The sequence below is a fragment of the Rhamphochromis sp. 'chilingali' genome (genome assembly GCF_963969265.1).
Source record: "Rhamphochromis sp. 'chilingali' genome assembly, chromosome: 13".
Classification (NCBI taxonomy): Eukaryota; Metazoa; Chordata; class Actinopteri; order Cichliformes; family Cichlidae; genus Rhamphochromis; species Rhamphochromis sp. 'chilingali'.
In genome coordinates, this window is record NC_137940.1 from 27183253 (window position 1) to 27201532 (window position 18280).

The following is an 18280-nucleotide window of genomic DNA, read 5'->3' on the forward strand; positions in this document are numbered from 1 at the left end:
GGGAGATTACATGCATTTAGCTTAAAAATCAGACATTCAACTAAATTTCTACCCTAAAGTATTTTAATTTTCTCTTAGTGATGTTAATTTTAATGATCTCTTTCTCTAGGATTGTTGTCCCTCTTATACACCATGGAGGGGTCATTTTATAGACCAAAGAGGTATTCGCCTGATCAGCACTCTTGCTTGAGAGAAGAGTGGATACTCCGATGTCAGCAATATTGCAAATCGATGCATTTTCCTATCTGCCTGCTATGATGGATCACCCTCAAATTGACTGAGAAAAAAGCTGATGTATGTGCTGTATTAGTATACTCATTATTCTTCAAACCCGAATTCAGTGTCTTTCTCTGCTTTTGTTTCAAGTTTCAAGAAATGGAGCTGACTGCAGCAGCTACCAACATCCTTAACAACTTCTAAAAATGACACAAAACTTTGACCTACGCAGTCCAACTTCTTCTTTTCTGTTTGCTCATGCTTTTATCGGACATCAGCAAAAGTCACCTATAGCTATAGATTTCTCAGTGCTGGCACTCCGGCCTTTGACCAGTTTTTCTGCTCCGAATGACATTTTTAAATCATTGTCTGTACAGCTGACTGACAGATGCTTTGGCTTGAATTCCAGAGTTAAATCACAGAAAACAAGACTCCCCTTCTGTAAGGGGAAGCTTAAGCTTAAGCAACGAGACTTTAACTCATAATAGTATTAAAGTTGCAACAGGCATCTCAGCAGGCTGTATTCTCTAAAGCATAATTCAAAAAGCATGTCTAATATGCTTACTAAATTGTCATTTTTAAAGTTTTAGATACTATTTAAATGTTAGTTATTTTGAATTTAAGGATAAAATTTCATATTATTTTATTTATGAAGTGCATCAGAGTCAGCATGAGGTTTTTGGGGTGAATGATGGCTGAAATGTGGCTCTGCATCCCGTCATAAAAGTGGGTTTGCTATTTTAGACATGTGCTACACAAAATATACACTGTGAACCTTTGTTGGTATCAAACAAGAGCAAAATCTTATGCTGATTAAAATCAGTCAGCTCTACTGGCCACACATATATGCACACACAGGGAAGTGGGCTCTATTTTGTTTTTTGCACACAATGTGCTAAACAGACTTGACAATCAGACAACAACAGCATAACACACAATAACATTTATAACACATATACATATGTGCAGTGGTGCAGAATGTGACAGTCTTGGAATAATAGGGTGGATAACTGCTTACTATATGCACTGATATAGATATGTTCAACTTAACAAAATTGTATTACTGTTTAGGTAGAAACAGTAACTGGAACCAAGGTCTTTGTGGTTTTGGCAAGATGTTTTTCAGTTGCTAATCCTTAGTTCTTGTTTAATCGCACTTCACTCATAAGCTTATGATATTATAACATGCTTTCTGAAGATATATTTCTATGTACCGGTACTTCTATCTACTTTATCTGCTTCTATGCCCAGGGACTCCATATGGAAATAAGCTAGTAGCTTAATCTGGTACAATGCATCTTTTCTCTTAGGAGATTATTTTTTTATTTTTATATTTATTTTTATTTTTTGTACATGGTCCTGGACAAAAAGTGGAAATGAAATGAAACAAGCAGTATCAAAGAGGGATGTAGACTCTGTGATATCACCCTATAACACTTGTTTTGGAATCTGCATTTTTGTTGTTTTTTTGTGGAGACAGAAGTTACCATATATGGATGAAAGGGTGGAGAGTTAAGTTGTCAGCTAATGCTTTTGAGGTTATTCGGCAAGTTGCATTAAATAAACTGTATGAGTGCGTACACACATATGCACATATCTACTTTTTGGTGCTAAGGGACAGAAAAATAAAATTGTAAAATTTGACTCTTGACACAAACACACATACGTAGTGAAAGGTCTGGTTTAAGTAATGGACTTGAAGTAGTAGAAGTGTGGCCTAAAGGATTCCAGTTGTGAAGTGTTGATATTTACAGATTCTTGTCATGAGGGGAAAAGTTATCCACAGAGACCAAACTGGCTGTTAGACATGCTTTTAATTCTGTAATGTAGTTTTTGGCACTTCACTTCACATCACCTGTTTTTAATGTACTACACCCGTTACCCCTGTCTTCACCTACCACTTGTCAATTTTCTTCGCCAGGCAGCTTTTCAGATGTTTTGCAGTATTCAATGTTTGTGTCTCTGGTGATTTCTCCCTGTGTATGACCTTTGTCTGCCATCGGAAATTTGCCTGTCACCTGTTCCCTGCTTGATTTGTTTGTCCTCCCTGACTGCCTACTTGTGCATGACCACGGGCTGTTTGGTTAAAGATTGTTTTGGACTACCTTTGCCACAGAGGTCCTCTGTCTGGTTCCTCTTTTCTGTGAAACTGTAATACAAAGGGCAAACGCTACCATGACAAAATCGCATCATTCTGCAGTCACCACATGAAAATAGATTAAAAAAAGAATAAAAAAAAAAACCCTAAACAAACCCTGAAATTAAATTTGCCAGGTGCACATATTAACAATAGACTCTCATTAAACTGATAGAAACCCTGGATGCAATTATGTTTCCTTCAGACATTTTTTGCTGATTCAATTTAGAGAAATTAAATTTCTCAGAGACATGCTTGCTTTAAACTCTCCCATCACACTCTTTGTCAGTGAAAAGATTCCAGTCTCATTAGGTCTGCTGTTAATATGAAAATATGAGAAGTGTTTAGTGGCTTCATGAAATGACAAAACACAGGACATCACAGAGGGAGGACAGTGATCTATAGAGCGCTCGAGCAGCTCGGTGGTAGCTGACAGTGTTGAAAAGTGGAGGTGGAGACAGGCCTGTCAGAGGTGAGTGGAGGGCATCGCAAGACAGGCAAAAATAAAATATTTTTCTTAGACTCTTGTCATTATGTGCACACAACACTTCCTTTCCATTAGTTATGTTTTTATAATGGCGACTTTTTACCAAACACACATATTGTAAAGTGCATATGGACCTGCATGCACTAAAATGTGTTGCTGTGGCATTGTGTATAAATACCATTGTGCTTTCCTTGCTTCTCATGTCATTTTCACCTTAAATTCAAAAGAAAAAATAGTTGTAAAACAAAATCCACCTTCAACTCTAAATTGGACAAATGTTAGCAGACAAAGTGTTTGAAGGCCAGGCGAGGCAACTAGGCAACATGACTCTTAAACAAGACCCAACTCAGACAGGCACACAGTTAAAACAGTTGGAGATGGAGAGTGTCCTGGAAGAGAATTCCTAAGGAGAGTGTTAAACCCAAAGAAGGCAGGTAGGTTGCTCAGGTAAGTCTTGAGGTCCCTTTCATCTGCAGAGATACACTGGAACAAACACAGGATCATCAGGTTTAGTACACATACAGATATCAGTAGGAATAAACAAGAGTGAGCCTGTTTACGACTTGGAGATGACAGACAGTCCGTCGGAGTCCTGATGTTGAGAAATATCAGCTGCTGATGAGATCAATGAACCACAGGTGCGCTCACTGAGAAGCTGCCTGTCCAATCAATCCGAGACCAGACACAGAGAACGGAGTCAAACACATCAGCCCAATACCGTACTATGATGGATGGATGAGACAAATGTGTCTCTGTTCTGTAAAGTGTGAAGTATGTTAAATAAGACTATAACTGGACAGCTTGTAAAAGCAGCGCGTGTATTGTTTGGAAAGCAGTGGAATAAGAAATAGGAACAGAAAGCAACTGGGAGTAAAGAGCTTCTTCAAAATAACGCTCATTCTTTTGAGATGTGCAAAACAACAAAACAAAAGGGAACAGTGTGTATTGTTTCAGGTCTCTTAGCCACTTTGAGGATCATCCTGAACCTTTTGGACCTTTATAAACAGCGAAGTGTTTTTAGATATAAAGGGTAACCAGCTGATTTTCTGCTCTTGCTCTTGATGAAGGCGGTCGCACTTTTCTCCTCTCCTCCTCCTCCTCTCCCTTAGCTTCCCTGCTTAGCCTCTTATGTCCTTGTCTAGTCTCGTGTTTTTTGTATTACTTTTCCCTGGAACACTCTCTCACAGTCTGTTCTCTAAAACCTAAAAGAGAATTGTGGATTTGATCAACTGGTCTCTGAATGCAATTGACACCCCTTCTCAACGAGAAGTCTGGGCTCGGGTGAGCCTGACTCCTGAAGATATCTACCTATTCGGAACCATGATAACAGGGTTCTGGCGGATCGGAGCTGGCTTGGCCCTGGCTTATCGAAGAATTAAGGAAGCGGAACCGGCTGTTCAAACCCTCACAAGGCTGCCCGCTGGGATTGAAATGATGGGACGAGGCGTGAGTTTCTCAAAATGGGCTCATTGAGTGCAGCACGGAGAAGATCTTGGAGAACGCACGGCTGCCGTGAATACTCAGAACAAGACCTCTGAGTGAAAAACTGGATTACATCTGGAGGGGCTCGCTCGAATAACATCTTTGAGCGCAAATTCGATCACATCTTGGGGAAGTGCACTGCGGTCGTGAGTTCTCAGAACCTGCTCTTTGAGCAAAAAGAATGACAACATCACGGAACGTAAGTTTGGATAACATCATAGAAAGCTCGCGGCTCTCCAACGGGAGATTGAGAGACCAGTGTTGGACTGTTAGAACAGCTTTGAAATTCATATGAGTTGTTCGCTCTAAAGTAAAAAGCACCATCACTTCATGCGGATACCCTCTTGGCACCAGCTGCGGTTGCAAGGCTGGAGCCGAACAAAAAACACCCTGATAACGACTGTTTTTAGTCTGTTTCTTCAAATTCCATGCAAGGCCACCTGGGTTGGCTGGAAGACTGTTTACTTAGCCTAGCAGGGCGAAGGACACTGTCTCAGCTGAACTCTGGACACGCACACACATACATATACACTGATATGCACACACTCATCCCCCCTCCCTTTCCAAACGCCTTAGACGCTTATTCCCTTCCGATGCTGACGGTGGATCAAGGAGACCAGCGCACGCAGGTCCGGATGTACTGTCTAAATCGGCTGTCTCTCACCCCTTTACCCACCCCTGTTGCTTGTCATGTGTTTCTTTGGTGTATTAAGAGTTTTTTCATGTGCTTTGTGCAGAGGTGTTTTTTTTTTCTGTTCTCAAACTGATCTCCCTGTTGGAGCTCAGTCTGGGGGGAGTTATTTTTTTTCTCCTTATCTTTCCTCATGTGGTGCATTTTCCATTGTTATACCTCTCTGACCTGTCTTCCCCATGTGATGTTTGTGTAATGTATGTACGGTCAGAAGGGTAAGTCGGCGCTGGCAAAGGTCGGCAGCCTTAACCCAATTTCCTTCGGGGTCAACCTTCAGGATCAGTAAAGTTTTATTGAATTGAATTGAATTGATGTGTAGAGTGCTTGATCTATTGTAATATCTGTAGGTAGTTAGTATTCTTACAGTATGTATTTATATTAATGTTTATATAGATGCAGCTATTATTTATGCTCTAAATCTTGCATAGTCCTGCACCATTGTTGTTGTTGTTGTTTTTTGTTTTTTGCATCATAACACTTGTTTGCATACAATAATGTAATTCTGATCCTTATTGTAATGAGTGGCAACTGTGGTTGATGTAATTAAAGTAAAAGCACCAGGAAGATGACAGGGCCAAAGTGACGTGGGTGCACTGAGTAACTGTAAAAATCTCACAAAAAGGACGTTTTTGAAAGTCATCTCAGGAACAAGCTGAGCCCTTTTAAATTGTCAGCCGCAGGGCCAGAAGAGAACAACTCATCCCAGACAAATTACAAAAACAATTTTGAGTGTCCTTCCACTGTTTTCTTTCTTCGCCAATTTTACCGCTGAACATAAACTTTAATAAGTCTCCTGAAAAATCTGTACGCAAGCAGCGTGAAGGAATTCAGATGGCCAGAGTCTCACCATTTCATGTGACAATCTATAGATAAATCAGGAAAACAGGCTCATAGCTGTTAGTGACAGATGTGACACTTAGTCATGTTTCCTGTTTATCTGTGTGTGTCATCGATCTTTAACATTTAAAGTGTCCCCTAATAAATAAATGGAGGAACGCACAATCTGTTTATATTACAGAATATAACATTTCCAGCCTTTTGTCCCCCTTTTCTTTTACATGCGAGAGTTGAGGTTTATATGTACAATGATAAACTCTGGATTACTTCATAACAACAGATGAGACATACATTTTTCCCAGTGGGCTCATTGCGTATCACAAGAATTCAAGTCCAAATGTAGACAAGACAGCCGTAATTTCCTTCTTCATTTTTAAAAAGAGAAGTGAAACCTCCAGTATTTGATAAAACAGTACGTGTGGTGAGGGAGAAGCTCATTACATCCTCGCTTGAGGACATTGTTAAGAATAGCCTACACATGCGTGGTCTGTTTTGCTTTTGCCTCTGGATCCTGATCCGAGGTAAGTCGATATTTGGTGCTTTTATTGTTTCAGACTATATGTAGTGTGCTTGTTGGTGTAGGAGTGTGTGTGGGTGCAGTAGTGGGCTTCAAATCGGGGTTACAAATGTAATCTGTATCATCTATTGCTGTTCCTTCACAGTGTCCTTCAGCACCAGAGTCACTGGCCTCGTTGGGCACAATGTCACGTTGACATGTAGGTATGACACCAAAACCCATGGAGTCCTGAGTTTTTGTTGGGGAAAAGACAGGGTGCCCACGTCCAAATGTTCCAACACCATCCTTTCCTCCACCGGTGAGGCTGTGTCTAACAGAAGGTCCTCCAGGTACCAGCTGTTGGGCCGAGTGACAAATGGAGATCTGTCGCTGACCATCCTCAATGCTCAGACGGAAGATGCTGGGGTATATGGCTGCAGGATTGAGATTCCTGGGTGGTTTAATGACCATAAGGTCAACATTGAACTGATCATAGAAGAAGGTAACGCTCATGAAAAGCTTTAGTGTTGATCACAAAATCATTGATGTTTTTTAGTTGAAAAAAATTGGTCTGTTTTGTTTTTCATAGCTGCTGTAGAACAACCTGTTACACAGAACGACATAATATCTACTGCTGGAACAACAGGTAAGCAAACACCTACAAATAAATATGTTAACTTTTTAACATAAATTGTATCTTATAGATTATACCAACTAACTATTTCAGATGCTACAGAAATACTGACAGCGTCGGCATCTGAAAGCGTGGAAGTTGGTCACCAACAAATGGACGCAGTTCAAAGTGAAACAGAGCAGGTATTTGACTTTTTATTTAAATCAGGAGAAAGCTGTGTGTTATAATACATCAATTCCTATTTTTATAGCACACTTACAAAGTGCTTCGTAGTTTTACTAAAATCACACATTAAAAACAAGCATATATGTTCCAGTGTGCATAGACAGACTCGACATATGGTCTTACAGTCATTCCTACATCCACACTTACATAAACACATCAGATGTAAACAATAGCCAAATACAACAGGAGAAAGTGTGAAGAAAAACAGCTGTTTGAAGTAAAGCACAGATTGACTTCATGAGCTGACAAAGGCTGTTCTAATGTTTTTGGCATCACAACCTCTAAATTGTGATCACCTGTGGAGTTAAAATAAAAGCGTGGAAGAGTTTAGCGATCAGATGATCGGAGAGGCCGATTGACGTTATAAGGTTGCAGCAGCTCTGCTATAGACGCAGGAGCCGGTCCATGTGGAGCTTTATGTATTATTAATGAAGGTTTAAAATAGAGTCTGATTTTCAGGGGAAGACAGTAAAGAGAAGCAAGAACAGAGTTAACTCAGATAATGAAATGTTTTACAGCACGGTATGACTCATGGATGAAAACAGGAAACCTGTGGCGTTTATTTTCCTTTAGATTTTTCGTCTAGCAGCTAGAGAAGAAATGACACTAACTTGTAGTTTTGTCTTTTTATTTACTTATTTATTACGATATTTAGGACATTTGGATTTCCTTAAATTAACATTTTGTCTCAAGATTGATGTGAGACACTTAGAAACATGATTCAAAAAATGAGTGTAAAAAAAAAGTGCAGGAATATTCTCATTATTTAACATTATTTATGTAACAGATTTAAAATTATATGGCCATTATAATTGACCTCACGATAAGGTTTATTTTTCATCGCAGGTGATTTTCTTCTCGAGCATTGGGAATATTGGCAGGATGGCAGGTCTTTTATTGCTCACCATAATCATAATCCTCTGCTTTATTTTCCGTAAGTATGGAAATAGATTATCGTTTGTGAGTCATCTCCCATTCCTGATTAATTCAACATTAAAAGTGGGCGTCTATCAAACAGCGGAAGTCACAGAGCGGGCTTTCCTTCTTACTGAGTATCTTCATATGTGCATTTCTTCAATCTAGGAAGGATGTTCCTGATGAAGGAGGCACTGAAACATCACAACTCCGTAACTGCTGAGAATATTTATGAGAGCATCGCAATGACTTAATGCTGTTGAAAACCCCCCACAAAGATCTCACAGAAAAGGGTGCAATTGTTTCACAAATTGCAAAAATAACCTAAAGATTAATTATTTTCTTTCTTACTACCTAGAAGAGTCGTTGGCTTGTCAACACTTGCAGACACAATGCCACCTACTGGCCCTACTGAGCAATAATAAGCAAATGTGAAAAACAAGTTTGTTAGGTATAACTGCACTATTATCTCAGTATACACCTCTCAGCTATAATTGAAAAAACCTTCTTATGACATGACTCAAATGAACTGTGAAACAGCTATTTAGTGATGTGAAAAATATGTACTGTACTATATGTTATATAAGCTTTTTTTTAACCACTGAATAATGTAAAAATGGAAGATGATTTGAGAAAGAACCTTTACATGACAAGACTAATTGCTTATGGTTTATTTATTTATTTCTCTCTAAGTCTTGTGTCTGAGTCATTTAAAAAGTCTTGTGCATGTTCTGTTACACTGTATCAGCAAACTGAATAAATGTAATTACCTCTACCTCATTCTCCTTTATGTTGAAACATAACTGCTTTTCTCTGGAATCCAAAACTAATTAAACAAAAACCTGAATAATGTTTTTCCTTGTTTAGTTCTTAGCAACACACGTGGGACTGAAAAATATGTATACATTGTGCCAACCAGTAAAAGCCAGTACAGGACTCAAATGCACCACACAGAGCCATGAGGCTTTAACTTAAAAAGTCCAGTGTTTACTGGACAATCCCGTACACATGACATCAATCAAAACAAATACAAAAATGCTATAAAATGTCTTTAAAATAGAACAAATAATAAAACATATAGATTTAATACAGGTGACCTCACACACAGGGGGTAAAGTGGGATTTGGCAACGTCGACCTTACGCTTGTGGGTGGCTGAACAGCATTGTTTATGTTTTTTTGACATACAATGATGTCTGTCACAGTTTGTTGCCTGTCCAGTGCTGAACTTTGAATACCACAACATTATTATTATGTAATTTGTTTCGCACGCTGCATCACGATAAGTAAAATGACAACTTATGAAACACAATCATGTTCAGATCCAATATCGCAAATGAAAATCTAAAATGAAATAGCCTGAATTCACCAGTTTATCAAACATGAACAGTCCTTACCATTTAAAAAAAAAAAATCTTATGTTTTCTTACATCTTGAACTTTCTATGTTCATCTCTCCCTGGGAAGTACAGCAACTGTACATTGGCTAAAAAGACACACTGATGCAAACTGCATGTATGAAAAGTTACATTTGAAATGAGCCACCCCTCGAAAATGTTTCATTTGTGCTCGCTTCTGTTCTGCAGCACTAGTTAGATACTCACATCTGCACCATGAACGCACAACAAAGCTGAGATGGGAAAAGGCGATGTGGTTATGTTGCAAGTGACACTGTGGGATATCATTATTTTCTTATCACTCCGTTCAACCAGCTTGAAGCAACTGCAGGCTGCAGCACATGAAAAATCAACTCCCTATCAGATCTAATTTCTCATTAACTGAAGGTTGACTGTATAAAAGCACTCAATATTACTACAGTTTGTTGTTGTAATGACACATTTTTTTTTGGAAGTGATCAAAGAGGAAGTACTGTGCTGAGTTACTTAATATCCAGCAGAACCAAATGTTTGCTCAGCAGTCTGAGAAATAAGCAAAGAGTCCAGAGCCCTTGAGTGAAATAGTGTTTTTGTTTTCTGTAGTGCTCGGAAATCATCAGTCATCATTTCTGGTAAACCAAAAATTATGAGTGTTTTTTGAAGTTTTATTTTGCGTATATCTTTGCCAATGAGCAAAAAATGTGAAATTGTTTAGATTTGTCTTCCTATCCAGATCAGCATGTCATGAACAGATAAACAAAGAAAATATGAGAAGGGGATTCTGCACCTGTGGCACCTCCTGTGTTAATTGAACCACACAAGAAATGATCGATCGGTTCGGTTCAGATTTCTGCACATTTCATTGAAATAATGCTGGATTTTGGATGGGGAACCAATGCAACAAAAACAGAAGCAGCTCTGTTCCGCTTTAGCGAGAAGAAAAATGAGTTGTTAGGCGCTTAAACTAAAAACAGCACCATGCAGTTTGGAAATATTTTAACACTGAAATCACACTGTGCTCAGTTCTGTCTTGTTTAACAGGGGAGTTAACGTAATGAGAGTGTTTAATAGATGGAGCGTGTGCTGCCTAAAACAACTGTTTTAGGCAGCACACGCTTACTGTAAGCATGTGTTGGAAACTACGAATGTACTTCTACAAGTTTCATTTAGACTTGAAAGGTATGAAGGTTCCCTTTTGTACCAAAATAAACTCGTTAGTTAACTCCAGTTGATTGTAGAGCCATGATGCAACATCCAAGTGATGCTGCCCAACTTTCATTATCCACAAATAACAAAATGTGAATATTGATTAAACCCACCTTTGGGCATAATAAATATTTAACACGCCTTTTTTAGATGGAAGATGGTCTAGCTGAGACAAAATGTTTTCCCAGCACTTTGTGGGCATCAGTAAAGTCAACACCTGCCCTCTATTCCTGCAGGAGAAACAGTGGTTGTGTTTTTCACTGTAGTAAAGGAGCAAGGCAGCTCAAAATATAGTTGAAGCAAGATTTTTCAGATGTGGCTGAACTAGGTATTATTTTCATATTTATGAATGAAACATAGTATGTGGTATTTACACACGCTGACCACTTTATTAGGTAACACAAATATCAGTTTAATCAATCACATGGCAGCAGCTCAGTGCATTTAGGCATGAAGACACTGTTGAGACGACCTTTTGAAGTTGAAACTGAGAGCGAGCATCAGAATGGGGAAGGAAGGTGAATACGTGAATTTCAACCTGGCATGGTTGCTGGTGGTCTGAGCAATTCAGAAAGTGACGATCTGCTGGGATTTTCCCCACACAACTGTCTGTAGGGTTTACCGAGAAAAATGATATAGGTTTAACAGTTAAATTGATAACAGGTTACAACGTTAAAGCCACTGAGACTGGGTCATCCTTTTTTGTCTCCTAGTTACAGAGTTAATATTGGGGGATTTTATTACCTGTTTGTTCTAAATGAATTCTGAAATAGTTCATATAAAATGTGTTTTTCCTGATCTCTCAATTCTAAACAGAAGTAATACTTGTCTCAAAGAATTCATCTCAGCAAACATTTTCCTTTGAAGAACAAAGATGTGCAGATTTTTTTTTTTTGCTGCTAAGATATTTGTTGACTTTATTTATTTGAAGAGAAACCTTTTGACCCCCACTAATCAGTATGAAAGAAAATATACCATGTTCAGAATAGGGGCCGCCATTCTCAGACTAAAATAAAATGTGAAAACGTGTTGTTTGTGTCTGAGCACTAATGCTGTTCACATAAATGAATGATAAATCCATTGTTTTGCTGTTATTTGATGGCAGAAAATGCACTTGTATGGCTTGAAAAAAGGCTGCTGTTATATTAGTAACACAATGCCACCTACTGGATCTAATGCCAAAATATTAATGAACAAAAAATAACCAAGGTCACTGTAATCTTACCAATGTATACTTTGTTGCTGTATTTTTTTAACACAAGGGCTTCACTGTTTTACAACATACTAGTCTGTAATCAAATGTCTCTTTAATAACAATATCTCAGAGCAACATTTTTGCTTGCTCTGAGATATTGACTGTAAAAACCATTACACAGATTTTCACGTCAATTCATTAAAAGAAAGTTGCTTCTCTTTTGCTTTTAGTTCCTCTCTCTATAAACCCCCCCAGTGGTAATATAAGCTAAATAGAAGAAATTAAGAGTGAAAGTAACTGTTTCCGATCCCCTGGAAAACAAAAAAAAGTTTTCAGTGAGGTCACAAGAAGACGACACAAGCGGCACCAAGGTTACACTGTCACACTTTGTTTCACCCTGTTTCTCATAAATGTTAACTGTACGAGGGCAGCCTGATAGGTGAGTAGCTGGGTTCTGTACTACGTGGGTAGAAGCCCTTGTAGCAGTGAGCGTCTGGTTTCCAGCTAACCACATTGTTTCACTGCTCTTTCCATGAATTCCATTTTATGTCTCTTTCCATTTTATCTTTTAAAAAAAAACAAGCGAAAAAAATTTGTTAAGAATAGTTTATCAGAAATCCTTCTAGTTTGGAATTTCACGCAGAGATAAACGCGAAATGTGATGGTACAAACAATACTGTGCAAAGGTCTTGAGCCACCCCTTATTCTTTTATATTTTGTTTCAAAGGCCAGACTGTCTTCCTCATCCGCCATGCAAAACCATCATGTTATTGTCTGACTGACAACAGTTTGATTTTTCAGCATGAAAATGATCTCAAACACATCGCCAATACCAAAGCTTAGACAAAAACACTCATTTGAAACTGTCAGTCATGGATTGGCCTCCACAGAGGCCGCACATCAGCATTATTGAAGCAGCGTGGGATCATTTTGACAGAATAAGGCAGCAAAAATCCAAAGATGAGCTTTGATTGTCCTTTAAAAAGTCAGGAGAAGCATTCCTGAAGACTACTTAAAGAAATTAGCAGAAAGCTGACTGTGTTGAAGAATAAATATTGACCTTCAAGTTTTTTTTAAAAAATATACTGTTTTGCCTTATATGCTGCATTTCATTATATTAAAAAAAACAACAACTGATGCACAAATTACCAATGTCCCAAATAAATTATTAAGACATAAGATATGCTAATACAGTAATGTTTAAGATGTTTGCACATTACTGTATAGTACTGTATAATTAATGATTATTTTAATTAATTTCGTTTGCTCACTCACTTAAGGTACTGCATGTACAAAAAAAAGTTTGCCTTTCAATCCTCTAAAGAAACATGATAAAAAAAAATAATCTACTAGCTTTTTTAAAAAATGGCAGAAAACCGCATGTGTCTTGGGTTCTTATCAGAGAGGAAGTTCTTTGCTGGGTTACTAAACAGCCACCATGCCCAAACGTTTACTCAGCACTCAAAGAAACCAGTTCAATGGCCTTTGGTTAAACCAGTCTCTCCTTCTTTTTACATTAAAAAAATGTATTTAATGCGTTAAATTTGAGGACACAATAAATATTTGATTTCAGTGGACCAAAGTGCATTGTATCTCTTTAAATGCCTTGTGCTGATGAGTAAATAGCATGTTTTGAAGTTACTTTGAATATTTCCTGCTGGAATAAATTATTAGTAACAATTTAAAGCATTAGTCTCCGAGATGCAGGGAGGATATTTTGAATAGTTAATGCTCTATCCCTACCACTGCTACAGAAGCTGGGAACCAACACTGGGAATGAATTCGTCATTTTGATAACCTTGATTCTGTGTCTGTCTAATCATCAAAAAGGAAACAGTTTGCCCCTTCTAGTAAAAGGAACCAAAACCACAAAAAAGGAAACAGCTCCTTTCTACATTCCTCTTCTACCAGCAGAAGTTGTTTGTGTGTGCTTATCAAGGAAGCATCATGTGATCTGGAAATATTTGAGAGCTGAAACCACCCTGGGTTTCGTTTAGTGGTGTTTAGCAGGTCAACCAATCTGTCCTTTGATTTAGAGAGAAGAAGGTAAAATGATTATTTTGGCCAGCAAACACCTTGCTGTGTATTGCAACCTTCTCTTTTGTTTTCTTGCAGGTAAGACAGCCATGCATATGATTTGCATTTGATTTAGCTGTGCAGTGACTAATTAATGTATTTTTTCCATTTAAAAAATGTAAAAAAAAATCTCAATGCCTTTTCAGGTTTCGTGTCTGCAGAAACTGTAACAGTCACGGTGGGAACAGATGCTATTTTAAAATGCAGCTATGATGCAAAGTATTACGGCAGGCTTTCTGCATGCTGGGGCAAGGGAACCATACCTAACAGCGGCTGTGCCAACGAGGTGCTAAAGACAGATGGGACGTCAGTGATCAGCAGGTTGTCAGAACGTTACCTGCTCATGGGCAATCTTGGCCAGGGTGATGTGTCTCTGACCATCAGGCACGCCGAGGAGCAGGACTCTGGCGTGTACGGCTGTCGTGTGGAAATACCAGGCTGGTTCAATGACCAGAAACATCACGTGACTCTGAAAGTGAATGCAGGTGAGGCAAAGACAAATTTAATAAAATAAGCAGCATGTTTAGTTAAAAATCTTTTTTTTTGGGGTAGTTTCAGTTTTTGTCTGGTAACTGATTAGTCATCTCATTATTTCAGCATTGTATAAGCTCATATTTAGTTTTTTCCCTTACCTTTTAGTTCCACCGAATCCACTGAGAATCGAGGCAAGAGAGGTGAAGGAAAGGACCGTCACTATTCGCTGGAGTCCTGTGTTCGACGGCGGCCGTCCCATTACAGCTTACAGGGTTGATATAAAAAACAAACAGAGTAAGCACAAGAAAACCGACCCAGTATCCATGACAGATTTTGAGATATTTCAAAAGTTATTTTAAAGTCAGAATCTATGGATTTGTGCTGCACAGCACCCTGGGAAACAAAAAAAACCACCGAGCTGCACGATCCTTCACTGACTCACGTGACTTTGGTGGATTTGAGTCCATCCAAGACCTACAACCTTCGCGTGTTCGCCATCAACAGCGTTGGGATGAGTGAAACCAGCAACGTTCTCACTATCACTGCAAAAGAAGCAGGTTTGTTTCAGCATCATTTATGTGTTAGTATTTTTATGATAAATATAATGATCTAGAATGTAAAAACAAATTCACATTTTTGGTGGTTGCTCCCTTTAAAATTTGTTTTCCCTGCAGCACCAGAGGGCCCGCCCCTGGATATGCAGCTTGTGGCCCTCAGTTCCAGCAGCATCAAAGTAACCTGGAAGGTAAAGTCACAGTTCAGCACTGTTTCCGGGCTTGTGACTGGACATAGTAGACTAACTCTTTTCTCTCGACTAGCCTCCGAGGACTGAGCTGAGAAACGGCGTTCTGCGGGGTTACAACATTAACTACAGAGAGTATGACCCCGTGGCCAAACAGTTTAAACGGTGGCAGTATTTAACTGTGGCGGCCACGCGTGAACAAGAGACCGTCACTCTTGTTAACCTGAAGCCTTCTACCATGTACGGCGTGCTCATACAGGCCAAAACAATCGCCGGGGTCGGACCAGCTTCAAATGCACCTCTCTGCTCAACTCTGGATGAGAGTAAGTTTTTAAAAATGACAAAATATGACTAAAAACTATTTTTTGTCATATTTTTTTAATGTCAGTTTGATTTCATGCATTTTATTTAAAGTTCCTAAAACAACAACAACAACAACAACAGTAACTACTTTGCCTTCTTCCACTGCTGCCACAATGCGGCTACATTTTTCCTCGGGTACGTGTTATCGAGCAAGTGTAACTTTTTCCTCAATTATTTTTTGAGAAATGACTTACTGGAATTGCTTCTTCTTTTACTCTACTTCAAGTTTACGCAACTTCTGCAACCTCAGCAACCCCATCGACTTCAGCAACCCCATCGACTTCAGCAACTTCAACAACTTCAACAACCCCATCAACTTCAGCAACCCCATCAACTTCAACAACCCCATCAACTTCAGCAACCCCATCAACTTCAGCAACCTCAACAACTTCAGCAACCCCATCAACTTCAACAACCCCATCAACTTCAGCAACCCCATCACCTTCAACAATCGCAATAACTTTTTATGCCGCCACAGTTTGGGAGCAAAGCACTGCCAGTATCTCAGGAGGTAAAACATTTAAAGGGAACATTTGTTTCCACCCCTGATTTAGTTTCTGAAAATAATGGTTCCCAGACATAACTCTCATACTAAAACCAGAAATCAAACGCTTGAAAAGATAAAAACTTCTTTTACTTGTTAAATATCTTCTAGTGCCCCCGGATCCCCCAGTGATCGAGTTAAAGAAGGTGGACAGCAATTCGTTTTCCCTTTTTTGGAATATTAGTTCCGAAGGTGACAGCCCCATCACCGGGTATTTCCTCGAGTACAAAGCAGTGAATGGTAAAAACTTCACTTTAATACAAGCTCTAAAGCTAAATATACACTGTTAATCCTCATATCACTCTGTGATATTAAGTTAAATATTTTCCTTTCAGCTTCCTGGGATTACACAAAGAACGCTGTGGACTTTGGAGCCCATGAGACGGAGGCCACAATAATAGAGATGAATCCCTCGACATACAACGTCCGCATGTTTGCCAAGAACAGCCAGGCCACCAGTGCAGCCAGCAATGTCCTCACGATCACCACTGGGGAAGCAGGTGTTATTTTCATTAAAAAATGTATTATTGCTCCTGTAGTTGTGTGTTTGTGCAGTTCATCAGGCAGAACAGGGCTGCTTTTCCCATATGCTGTGGTTCATTAATGAACGGGAAATTGTTTCCTCGTGTCAAGGCAGAAGAAGGGATTTTTGTTCATATTCTATTATCTTGCCCCAAAATTTAAACGAGCGACAATTTTATTATTGCAGTTTATTGTAGTTCCTCCAACATCAGGAAGCTGCTTCACAGTGGGCCTGTTTAGTTGCACTCGTTGTTTCTGCGTGTTAAGCTGTTTTGCCGAACACAACATTTGCTGGACTTCCTCCTAGCTCATTTCCTTTGTGGTTGTGCATTGTAGGTCATGAGAAGGACATACTCATTACCAGCATGATGCCATATACTGTAAGTATTTGGATGCTACCATAGAAAAATCAAACAACTACACATAATGCTAAATAGTTCACTTGATTGAGCAGATCAGCTTTATGGTACTCCTTTCTGCTAGGCAAGCCCTTTGAACAGTCCTAGTCATCACCTGATAGGCATCTTTGTAGCGGTGGGCCTCTTGGTGGTAACAGGCGCCATATTAACCACGTGGCAGCTTCGCCGTAAGTGTGCTTAGCAGCGTTGCTCCTTATAGAAACCCAGCTTCCTCCCCTGAACTGTATGCTCTCTCTTCACAGGACTAAAACAGAAAAAAGGCACCCTGGGCATGTAAGTGTTTGCGGCGCACGCCACGTTCAACTTGAGAAATGATCTGCTTAAAACTGTCACTTTTTCTCGTCTGCAGCTGGCTGGGTAATGGAGAAGTACGCTACACAGACTGCGAGTCACTACACGAGCTGTAAAACACAGAGTTAATTTGGGCTGTGGAAGGATCATAGAACTAACCAAGACAAAAAGTACTTTTAAATTTCACATTTGCAAAAAAAAAAAAGATGTATATTTTTGTCTGTCACAGAGGAAAGATGACTAATCTGCTAAAACGTCACCGACATGTCGGGCTGATTACAACTAACCAAAAGAAAACACTCATTAAATAAGCTTACAAAAAGGGGGACTCTGGTTTTTATAAAGCAGCTTCTGTTTGTGTGTGTGGTTGCGTTTCTACAGTCATCATCGAATCATCAGTTTTTTTGTTTGTTAGTTTTAGTTTTGCATGTAATGGGAACGCACGACAGCTCTGCTATTGTTTTTGTGAAACTTTTACAGTGTTTGTCCTTCTGCATGTATTTTATTTCACGGTGTAAACCACAGTGTGTTTATTTAACAATCACAGAATAAATTAACACTTAGCCACAAGCTGTGCTGAATGCATTTGTTTAAAGTGTGCTCTATAAATCATCAGTTAAAACCACAAATGCGTGCAATCACAACTTTTTTTTTTTAATAAAAAAAAACCTGCTGGACTTAAAAGTGAATTGTAATGGCTGCTTTTGCTTAAATCTCTTCAGTGAAAAAAAAAACTCCCCACAAATTAATTAAAAGTTACATTTTACCACTTTATATAATTATAAATGAAATGTTAGAGCTGCTTCTTTATTGAAATCATTCAAAACTCAACAACCATCTCTAACCACCAGAGGGCACCAGAGTTTCACTGGTAAGCTGATGTACCGCTCTCACTGAGCTCTCACGTCGCCATCAGCAGAGCCGTCCTCAGCGGCTGGCGCTGCAGCCAGCTGG

General features: G+C 39.1%; 2 protein-coding genes across 5 annotated transcripts; both read left to right on the forward strand.

Annotated features, from left to right (window-relative positions):
• The first annotated feature begins 3224 nt into the window (after nt 1-3224).
• LOC308409086 (hepatitis A virus cellular receptor 2 homolog) lies at nt 3225-8881 on the forward strand. 2 transcript variants are annotated; one of them, XM_080901617.1, is made up of 6 exons: nt 3225-6371; nt 6513-6848; nt 6936-6992; nt 7074-7162; nt 8052-8139; nt 8289-8881. In XM_080901617.1, the coding sequence occupies exons 1-6, from the start codon at nt 6329-6331 to the stop codon at nt 8372-8374; spliced, it is 699 nt and encodes a 232-aa protein (XP_080757743.1). In that variant the 5' UTR covers nt 3225-6328; the 3' UTR covers nt 8375-8881. The 2 variants fall into 2 exon arrangements, with proteins under 2 accessions (XP_080757743.1, XP_080757744.1); XM_080901618.1 differs by having other exon boundaries at nt 7083-7162.
• Nucleotides 8882-13837: 4956 nt separating this feature from the next.
• On the forward strand, nt 13838-17984 carry LOC308408929 (protein sidekick-2-like). 3 transcript variants are annotated; one of them, XM_080901410.1, is made up of 14 exons: nt 13838-14010; nt 14118-14456; nt 14611-14739; nt 14835-15002; nt 15120-15190; nt 15264-15510; nt 15602-15685; nt 15777-16061; nt 16206-16334; nt 16430-16594; nt 16953-16996; nt 17100-17202; nt 17278-17308; nt 17385-17983. In XM_080901410.1, exons 1-14 carry the CDS (start codon nt 13947-13949, stop codon nt 17440-17442), a joined length of 1917 nt encoding a protein of 638 aa, XP_080757536.1. In that variant the 5' UTR covers nt 13838-13946; the 3' UTR covers nt 17443-17983. The 3 variants fall into 3 exon arrangements, with proteins under 3 accessions (XP_080757536.1, XP_080757538.1, XP_080757537.1); XM_080901412.1 differs by lacking the exon at nt 15602-15685 and having other exon boundaries at nt 15927-16061; nt 17385-17984; XM_080901411.1 differs by lacking the exon at nt 15602-15685.
• Nucleotides 17985-18280: the final 296 nt, after the last annotated feature.

Excerpts from the sequence above, each read along its gene's own strand:
- LOC308408929 (XM_080901410.1), top strand. The coding sequence starts at position 13,947 with ATGATTATTTTGGCCAGCAAACACCTTGCTGTGTATTGCAACCTTCTC. Across the intron at positions 14,740-14,834 it reads TGATATAAAAAACAAACAGA|CACCCTGGGAAACAAAAAAA; the intron begins GTAAGCACAAGA and ends TGTGCTGCACAG. Across the intron at positions 15,686-15,776 it reads GCGGCTACATTTTTCCTCGG|TTTACGCAACTTCTGCAACC; the intron begins GTACGTGTTATC and ends CTCTACTTCAAG.
- LOC308409086 (XM_080901617.1), top strand. The coding sequence starts at position 6,329 with ATGCGTGGTCTGTTTTGCTTTTGCCTCTGGATCCTGATCCGAG. Across the intron at positions 7,163-8,051 it reads TTCAAAGTGAAACAGAGCAG|GTGATTTTCTTCTCGAGCAT; the intron begins GTATTTGACTTT and ends TTTTCATCGCAG. Across the intron at positions 8,140-8,288 it reads AATCCTCTGCTTTATTTTCC|GAAGGATGTTCCTGATGAAG; the intron begins GTAAGTATGGAA and ends TCTTCAATCTAG.